General features: G+C 43.0%; 1 protein-coding gene across 1 annotated transcript; it reads right to left on the bottom strand.

Annotated features, from left to right (window-relative positions):
* Positions 1-1,764: 1,764 nt before the first annotated feature.
* Positions 1,765-6,299, bottom strand: LOC134639985 (zinc finger protein ZIC 4-like). Its single transcript, XM_063491526.1, has 2 exons — positions 5,573-6,299; positions 1,765-3,211 (listed from the first exon to the last, which is right to left on the bottom strand). Exons 1-2 carry the CDS (start codon positions 6,093-6,095, stop codon positions 2,580-2,582), a joined length of 1,155 nt encoding a protein of 384 aa, XP_063347596.1. The 5' UTR covers positions 6,096-6,299; the 3' UTR covers positions 1,765-2,579.
* Positions 6,300-10,130: the final 3,831 nt, after the last annotated feature.

Below are 10,130 nucleotides of genomic sequence, written 5' to 3'. Positions count from 1 at the left end.
GCCTCCTGGGTGTAATCCAGGTGCAGAAATGTTTGCCTTTCACAAGACTCCAAGAGCACCACTCACCGGAGCTGTGAAGTTAGCACACGTCAACCCAAAAGTAACTTAAAATGCTTGAAACAAAATTTTCATTGGTATATAAACATGACTAAACATGCTTACTGAAAATGCTGTCCCTTTGTTAGTCATTAGGTTATATGTCTGAGGGCCTCAGGGTGCTATCCTAGTTGATATTAACACATCACACGTTGGCTGCAGACACACTCACACCCAGACACTTCATTAATTACATCATTTAGCCTTTGAAGTTAAAGGGACCCACACAGTTGCTGCAAATTTCTTGGCTGAATTCATCCCCCGTTCCAACCACATCGGTGCTCTGCTGGACTGAGCTCTGGAGACTCTGGAGGACATCAGAGTACAGAGAACTCATCGCCATGTTCTAGAAACCAATTTGAGGTTATGTGAGCTTTGTGACATGCAGTGTTGGACTCAAACTCACAGTCTGGCTCTGGTCTTTAAAGAATAGCACTAAGGGTGCCAAGACCATATGTCAAGACACCAATACACCACCACCACCCAGGTCCAGAGCTGCAGATACAAGGCAGGGTTAATTCACGCTGTGACTTACATCAAACTCTGTCCCTGCCATCTGAACGTTGCAGCAGAAGCCACGGCTCATCAGGCCAGGCAATGGTTTTCCAGTCTGGTTGTAAGAGGAGGTTAATGGACTTACCTTCCAACTCTAAGCAGTCTGACCATTATTTTCTTGCAGAGAACTGTCACTCTCTTTCTGAGGTCCATTCTCTGTTAACACTACAGAGGTTTGTCTGTGACAGTCCCAGAGCAGTCTTAGAGCAGTCCACCTGGTAACAGCAACACCTCGTCCCCATTCTGATGCTCACTTTGAACTTCACTGTTATCTTGACTACATGTGTAAATGCATTGCTCTGCTGTGTGAATGGCTATTCTGATCTTTGCATTAACAAGCGATTCCGCAGGTATGCCTAACGAAATAGCATTGAGTGTACTCGAGCAGTGTCAGAAAGCATTTATCTGCCAACGTGGTTTAGTAACTTACCCAAGAACACAGCATGACGATGTATTTGATTGGTGTTGGCTGTAGCTAATGTTACAAGAATGCATCAAATTTTAAGGTCTTGGCATTCTGAACCAGCTGCTGGTCAAAATATCGACAGCTTTCATTTTAGCTTCTTTTCACTCAGATTAGCCCAAAAGCATGCTGCGCTGCTGTGAAACATCCTGGCAGTGGATGAGTGCACTCGCCACATAATCTTACTACCAAAGGCTGGATGGCACTTTCAGGTCTACCTTTCACATCACTGAGTCAGTCTGCACAGGGGAGCCACCTACCTCACTATCTCTGTCAGAGTTTCAAGACACAAAAACATGATAGACAAAAACAGACTTCCAATGCCAGAAACCCCTGATACAGTCAATACAGCCAGCTCTCTGTCTGACTGGGGTGAGCTTTGACATGGTAAGTGTGAATACTTGGTGAATGTTTTTCCTAATTATCATGTTTAGATAGACTTTTGCTATGTGTTCATGGCAAAGTTAAATTACAACCTATTAGGAGGCACCACTGTGGTTATGGTTGGTGGACAGTTCCACCTGCTGCAGGTCTCTCAACTTTTCTGGTGGATAGATCATGAATATTGATCTGAGCCACATATGAACAGTGCGCTTTCAAACAGTTACTTTTTTAAGCAGTTTCAAAAACCATGCACACTTCTACTTCTTTTCTTGATTTATTGATGCACATTGTGTGTAGGACATGGGATTTTTGAAACCTTGAGGTGCTGGAAATGAAGTGTAAACAAACACAGGAGATTAACTCACTCATAATCCAACCGAGATTCAGTGGGAGATTCAGTACAAACAAGGATGTGAGTGTAGTTTCGCTGACTTCTGCTACGTTGGATTAAACTCACAAATACTTCTGGACATGTTGTCGCCATCTGTTTGTTACTAAAGACCTCTGTATGCTTCCACAGAGGTGGCGGCCTGACAGCAGAATCAGCTGCTGCAGATCAACGTTTTAAAATTGTACAAACCAGTCTGCTCGAAGCATACAGAGGCTATAAAGTACTCTCCTGTGTACCTGCTGGTTTGGTCCTGCTGTGTTACCTTGTGTACATTGGTGCTGTGACATCAAGGAAACATTAACCTCTTTCCATCAACTTGGCCCCTAAAATTGCTTCACCTAAGTGAATTGGTCATTGATCCGTCTCTCTAGAGGTCATCATGTACACAAATCTCTTTAATATTCGCTGATCCACTTGCACAAAGTTAACTCCTTATCTTAGTTCAGGTTAGCTAGCCATGACTGATAACTTGCAGTAAAACATTTTGTTTCATAATCAGGAGTTCCTCCCGTCCTTTGCGACACCATTTGAGCCGTTTCTGTTGATCCACACATTTTTAATGTGACACAGTCCCTTTGACCTTCACTGAGGGCCACCGATGTGGAACCATGCACCTGCTTGTTCTGGCCCGACCTGGATCTGACGATATGAGATCTGTTCTTCGAGTCAAATTTCACCAGTCCCTCAACTTTACGTGACGTACTCCTCGTCATCACTAGGTTCTGATTTGATGTGGTCTGGGTGAAGGAGAGGAAAGTGTGGTGCTGTAGTCCTGGTACAGACATACCACTCCTTAATGTTAGACAACTGAGGTAAGGCTGGGTTGACTGAGCGCTGGCTCCTCCGTGGGGTCCTGCCGCTCTGCTGCTGCTGGCTCAGCTGGCTCTTCAGGCCTGAAAGAGAGAGATCCAGAGGCATCGCTACCGGAGACGAACTCCGCAGCAGCAGCTTATGGTCCACTTCGCTGGCTGAACTGAGGTCCAATTCGTGATTGGACAGCAGAGAAAAATGAGTGTTTTTGTCAGTAAGTGATGGAGAGAGGTGGTTCATTTTAAGGTCAAGGGGCTCGAGGACAGCCGGATGAGGTTGCTGGAGTTGAAGAGGGATGGCATTATACAGGTCCTGGGTTTCAGAGGTAGGTGATGACTTGATGTGAACCTTCATGTGTTTGCGCAGGGAGCTGGGGTGGGTGTAAGACTTGGTGCATCCTACTGCCTTGCAGTCGTAGGGCTTTGAGGCTGTGTGGACCTGCGAGTGCTTCTTTCGGTCGCTGCTGTTGGCAAAGCGCCGCTCGCAAAACTCACACTGGAATGGCTTCTCACCTGAAAAACAAACATCACACGCACAATTATCAGGCTTGCAAAGGGACACTCCACTAAATTTGCAAGAACTCAGCAACGTCGATGTCTATTTTAACAAGGCCCATAGAATGGACCTGAAAAACTAACTTTCAACTGGACATGTTCAAAGGAGTGATGCTGAGAAATAGCCTTGTTATTCAAAAAAACAAACACTTGTTTCTAATAGAAATAACAGTAAATATTTAATGGAATCGTATGTTGTGATGTTGTTTTTTAAGAAATGAAGGTTGATCCATTGAGAAATTAGCAAAACAGCAGCTCTTGAATGGTGACTGGAAGCTTTGAAGAAGAAAGTGATCACGAACAAGAATGCGATTGGTTACAAAAGCAGGAAATCTGTGAGTGCAGAACAAATAATGCTTGATATCACCTGTCAAGCATGGTGGAGGGAAGTTATGGATGCTGCATGATTCCTTCCCTTTCTTTTTAAATGTAATATCTCCAGTAAATGTAAATAGAACATGTAATAAATAGAAGGGAATTTAAACAAAACAATCTGCTGCAGTTTTGCTGTTTTAGATGAACAGTCAGGCACCACATTGATTAATGCAGCACCAAATGGACAGAAGACCTGTGTAGGCCAGGCTCTCACTGCTTCCGTGCAGACACACTGCAGCTTGCGAGAGCCCATATGGAAAAGAAATAGAACAAATAGAAAAAACTTAGTGAATCATATAAGGCTTATATGATTTACTCATGAAAGTGGCCACTTTCTCCTTACTTTCATATATTGTTTTAGTAAGAATCCAAAACATACAAGTTTCATTTATATAATTTTTCAAGGGATCTTAAATCTGTTTTCACTCTTGTATGCTTTTCATACAAGGTTCACACAAGACAGATACAAACTTTATAAGATTTATATATATCTTTTCCATATGGGAGGACACACACACACCAGGGTTTTTACCTTCTTCCGGGATAAAGAGAAAATACAGTAGGCTATGTCAGCGAGGAAGTACAAACTAATAAAAAACCCTGTTTTCACATAACGCTGGATGATTTAGCTTAATGTAAAACGATGAATGATTATCAGCAGAAGAGATAACGTCATGCTAAACTTTAACATTTGCATGTTTTTTACTCCTTTTGAAAACATAGTTGTAGTTGTACTAATGCCATCATGCTGTCTTTAACAGGATTAGGAGTAATGTCTTGGGAAAACTGGAAGCAAACATAAAAGCATAGACTGTATTAAAGTGCTGGTCTTTTTTCGCCTCACCACTATAGCTACACCAACACGGGCTTCATTTTCCAGACCTGGAATCTGTGTCCATCTTTTATGTACAGTCTATGTACAGAGCCTCTACAGAGCACTAACTGAACTGTGACATCACAGTCTATATCAGTAACATAAACTCAGTGTTATGGTAATAAAGCATCTTTAAGAGACATGGTCAGAAAATGGACCAGCTTTTATGTGGGACCACTCAGCTACTTATACTGGCTGCATACCACTTAGCTGGAGCCTCTGTGACTTACATCAGAAGCAGTTTTTCTACCAATCAGAGGGTTGGTGGCTTGAGCCCCAGCCCCTCCAGCCTGCATGTCCAAGCATCCTGGAACAAGTTGATCCACTAGATTGTGAGTGCATGCATGAATGTTAGACGTGGCACTTATCTATAGAATGAATGAATGAAGGTGTGTGAGAGCTTGTTGGGGGGGGGGGGGGGGGGGGTGCACCCAGTAAGTACCAGTTTTTATTGGATGCAGTTTCAGAGCATCTGTCACACTTACAGCCAATTTCGAATCAGCACCCTGCGCTACCCTGCCCGTGATGTCAGTACAGCGTCACACTCATTTTCTGGATTGTGTGGTTGTTTCTAGTTTAGCTGGTGACTTTTATACTTTTACTGGCTTGTTGATTTCAAGATCCTAAACGCAGTAAGCGCTGCCTTCCCCAGAGAAGAAAAACCAAGCAAACGGGCCAACCGGGAAAGCTGCTGTTATTGATGATTAATAACTGATGTATACGTCATTACCAAAGGACGGGTTTACCGCTCACACACGTCCTGAGGACTAAACACATTCACTTCAGTTCTGACCTGTGCTGTTGCCTGTCACCTTGCTTGACTCCTCTGCTGCAGTTTAGAACCGTGGCTGCTCTAGGAAACAAGGGAGCACTCAAGTCTAATGTGAATCTACACCGAACTAAGCCCAAGTAAACATGGAGGGGATTCCTAGCAGAGGGAGAGCGCTGTGTATTAAGCTCTATGTTCTCGGTCCCTGACAGGAAGCTTGTGTTGACGGATGGCACGGACTGAGCGAGCGCAATGACAGTATCTGCGCTCTCTAAGCAGTCACACAATCACGAACCCTTACCAGTGTGCGTGCGCGTGTGGATCTTGAGGTTTTCAGAGCGTGCGAACATCTTGCCGCAATTGGGAAATGCGCATGAAAACGGCTTCTCCCCGGTGTGCACGCGAATGTGGTTAATGAGTTTGTATTTGGCTTTGAACGCCTTCCCGCCGCGCATACACTCGTCCCACATACAGACGTGACTGAGGCTTTCCAGCCCCGCTGCTACATGCTCGGTGGTGACGTGGTCCACGAGCTCGTGCATGGAGCTGAAAGTTTGATCGCAGACGGATGTCGCCGTCCGCCCAAGCCTCTGTCTTGAAGAAGTTCGGTCAATCCATTTGCACACTAGCTCCGTTTTAACGGTGGGGCCTTTGGAGAAATCCAGCAGGCCGTCCATCCCACCGCCCGCATCGGTGTCGGCAGAAGCGGGGATACTGGTAGCTCTCGGCTGGGGTGGCGAGACGATGCTAGAAGCTCCAGAGTTGTTGTTCCCCAACGGAGAGACGAGGCCATTGTGCCTGGCCACCACAGCCGTCCGCTTCATGCTCTGCACGGCGGGCTGTCCCGCTCCTGTCGCCACCAGCACACCTTGCTTTCACTCAAAATGAGTTCAATCCAACTGGCCAAAGCCTCACCACTATCACGCTTCCTTCCTGTGTGTTTTAGTCGAGGCAAGAGCGCATGCGGCAGCGTTTTTACCCCCCGCTGCTCGCTGTTAGCTCCCGAGAGTCACAGCCTCCATGCTTCTATTTACTGTGAATAGAGATGAACGGAGTCGAAGGAATACAGCAGGACGCGACCCGTTACCATTTGGCGGCGTCCTTGTCTCCTTTCCTTCCTTACTCCAGCCTTCCTTCCTTTTAGTTTTAACTAACATGACCATATTGCTGATGTGCTTCGAGGATCAGGAGAGTCGGGCACACAGAAATGAAGCATTGCGTGATTTAATGATGACTCGTGAAATATTAGTAAATTCATTTAGAATTGTTTTCATGCCTTTTGTTTATTTAGACATGAATAACATCATTCATTGTTTATAGTTTAAAGGGAAATGAAAAACATAAATATGAATATTTCCAAAATAATCCAACAATAAATACTTAATGTAGTTAATACTAAATATGATTTATAGAAAGAAAAAGAAAGAATCAAAACCTCATTTTAAAAGATGTTCAAATTGAGACTTTAAAAAAATGAAAATTAAAAAGAGAAATAAGTAAATGAATTGAAAAATCCAATTAGGAATACACATTTTTTTTCAGAGGTTTGAAATGTTTATTCCACTCACTTTTTAAGTCTCAATTTTTTTCCTGTTAGCTGTAATAATTATTAGATTAGCTATTGGATTAGCTTTTCCATTTCTATGACTTTTTTGTCCTTGGAGAAAAAGCAATGCAAATTAGGCATGCAGTGTGATGTAAAGAGGTCTCTCATTGGTTGGAGAAACACGGGCATGCTGGCTGGGTTTTTCTATGCCGCTGACAGCTTTTCACTGTTAAGGAGACTTTTTAAAGAAGTGTTTGTGGACAGTTAGCCTCGGTATTCACTCTCTGAAAATGTCCAACACAAATATATGAATAATGTGAAGAGAAAATGCAGGGAAAAGAAAACCTGAACCCCTGATGGTTAGGCTGAAAGTAATGTAGTAACATAGATAATGCTTTTTTAAAAAAAACATTTATTTATTGGTTTTAACAGGTTTTACATGATACACCGTGGGCATAAAAATAAAATAAAATTAATTAATTAAAACAAAACAAAAAACAAAACACAACAAAAACAAAAACAACATAGTAATAGAAGCATAGCTAATGCTAGTATCCCTGCACGTAGCCATGTAGCCCCAGTCTTACCTTGTGAAAATGTGACATCCCAGCAGTGCTAGCTAGCTTCTGTTTTTAGTAAGCTAATGTGCTCTTCACAAATAAAGCTTGAAGAAGCTCAGACTGTTACAATGGTTAAAACCAGCCCTGTTACATTTATACACATTGCTAAAGCAATGACTGCAACCTACAGCCTTTGAAATCACGATTAAAATGCTGTCCTACTATTTTCTCTATACAATCTGTGTCCATAAAGTCTCCGAATGTTGTGGTGTGAGCTACAATAAATGATGTGAAATAATGTTTTTAGATCAGGGCAGCATGGTGGTTAGCACTGTTGCCACACATCAAGCAGGTCCTGAGTTCAATTCCACCATCAGGCCGGGGTCTTTCTGTGTGGAGTTTGCATGTTCTCCCCGTGTTTGTGTGGGTTCTCCTCGGGTACTCCAGCTTTCTCCCAGTTAGTGGGGATTAGGTTAATTGATCAATCTAAATTGCCCATAGGAGTGAATGTGAGAGAGAATGGTTGTCTGTCTCTGTGACTGGCGACCTGTCCAGCGTGTACCCTGCCTCTCGCCCTATGACAGCTGGGATAGGCTCCAGCGCCCCCCTGCAACCCTAAAAAAGGATAAGCAGAAGTGATTGGATGGATGGAATTTTTATAGACCATAAAGTGAAATTATTAAATTACTACTGATATTGTGGGTGATTTCTGTCATGGTACTGGGTCTGCGACCCACTATTTGTGTTTCAACATCTGGAATTATATTCTTTGATTACTGATGTTGATGTTTTGGGTTTCTTTAGTTCTCAGTGATCTTAGTCGTCTCTACCTTACTGTTTATCTCAGCCTGTGGTTAGTCTCTGCTCCCATGTTTTCCCGGTGCTTTTTCCCTGGGTCCCACGTCTAGTGCTTTTGTATTTCCTCTGTTCCAGACTCTGTCATGTGTCCGTGTCAACTTTGCGTCTACATGATGTCATGCTTCCTGTTTTATTTTGATAGTCTATGTCTTATGTCAGTGTATTCTGCTTTGTCTATGTCTGATTTGTCCCAGCTGTATTCCCACCTGATCCCCATCCTCTCTTGTCTTGCCTGTGCATTTAAGCCATGCATTTTCCTTTGCCCTTCATCGTGTTGTACCCTCACTATGCTGCGTTTTGCCCTTCATCGTGTTGTACCCTCACTGTGCTGCGTTTTGCCCTTCGTGATCCTGGCTAAGTTCAGGTTCTCAGTTCTTGGTTTGTTTTCTAGTTAGTGTGTCTTATTTCTAGTTTTTCGTTTTCATATTTGTGGTTTTGGTTAGTTTTTTTGTGAGTTTACTTTTATAGAAAGTCTTCCCAGCAATAAAGCTGCCGCTTTAAGTTTCCATTCTGTGTACGAGTCCTGTGTTTGGGTCATCCTGACTGCCACAGCACACATCCTGACAATTTCTATGTTTTAAATGGATTTGTGTGTGTAGGTTTGTTTCTAGATGACAACTTGGTTTCCTTTGGGAGGTGAGGACACAAGTACATCTGTTCTACACCATGCTGTAATGGGTTTCACAGATCGTGACCTTGGAGCGCTTTGAGTCAGCTTTTTGGCTTCAGGCACCCCAAGGGGATTTTTTTATTGATATAGATATACAGTGGTCCCTCGTTTATCGTGGGAGTTACGTTCTAAAAATAACCTGCGATAGGTGAAATCCGCGAAGTAGCCAACTTTATATTTTACAATTATTATAGATGTTTTAAGGCTGTAAAACCCCTCACTACACACTTTGTATCTACTCTGGTCGAAAGAATCCACGCTTCGTACCGATGTCCACAATTCTTTTATTCCTCTTACAATCATGGAGCACCGTGAAAACTAGAAACAAGTAAAATAATGTCAATAGCACATATGACATCCAACTCAGCCACTTATTCCTTTTCACAAAGTGCACAAGTGCTAAACAAATAACAGCATAATGTTTTTTACCGTGTACGCCTTGTAAAACCAGCAGTAGAAAAGTTGTACATTCCGAAAAGTCCACCGTGTTACCGTTCTGTCTTGTCTCTCCCGCGCACAACTTCCGGTTCCCGCGACTCACAGGAAGTGACTACTTCACAATAATTTTTAACAGAAACATTTCTTATAAGCAGGATGTATTACTGGGGTCCGTTCTTCGTACCTCGCTTACTACATCCAAGATCAAATCATCGCGCCAACTTTGAGTTCGCTAATCCGGGTCTCCGAACACACCTGTTGTTGACGATTAGTATAGCTGGATGAAGTAATGTGAGATCACTGGGTGGCTTAAAAGGGGCTACGCATCGATAGTAGAAACATTGATCGGCAACCCTGTGATTGGTCAGCGAAGATGTCGAAGGAGCGCGCTCAGTATTTTACGGCAGCAGAGCAAGAACTCTTGATTGAGGGATTTCAGGAGTTTCGGAGTTTAATTAAAACGCAGGGGAACACTGCAAAGACTGCAAAAGCAAGGAGAGAGGGCTGGCAGAAAGTTGCTGACAAATTAAACTCGTAAGTAATTTATTATATTATATTACATTATATCCTCTTTCACATTAGAGCCACAACAGGACCCACTAGAACATGGGAACAAGTAAAAGTGAAATATAAGAATATTCTACAGAATGGTAATATTTATCACTTATATTGCTTTTAGTCTCTTGAAAAGAGACCCTGCAATTATCTGTTTGTTTGTAAATAATACCCTCACGGGAAAATCAATATCTCTCTATGAGCACACTGTCGCGCTGAGCTAAAGGATCCT

The sequence above is a fragment of the Pelmatolapia mariae genome, linkage group LG13 (genome assembly GCF_036321145.2).
Source record: "Pelmatolapia mariae isolate MD_Pm_ZW linkage group LG13, Pm_UMD_F_2, whole genome shotgun sequence".
Classification (NCBI taxonomy): Eukaryota; Metazoa; Chordata; class Actinopteri; order Cichliformes; family Cichlidae; genus Pelmatolapia; species Pelmatolapia mariae.
The sequence above is the reverse complement of the archived record's forward strand: the minus strand, read 5'-3'. Positions and strand labels throughout refer to the sequence as shown.

What these genes read in the sequence shown, in the direction of transcription:
- LOC134639985 (XM_063491526.1), bottom strand. Translation starts at nt 6,095, where the DNA reads ATGAAGCGGACGGCTGTGGTGGCCAGGCACAATGGCCTCGTCTCTCCG. An exon ending in CCACACGCGCACGCACACTG is followed by an intron (nt 3,212 to 5,572) that starts GTAAGGGTTCGT and finishes TTTGTTTTTCAG; the next exon opens with GTGAGAAGCCATTCCAGTGT.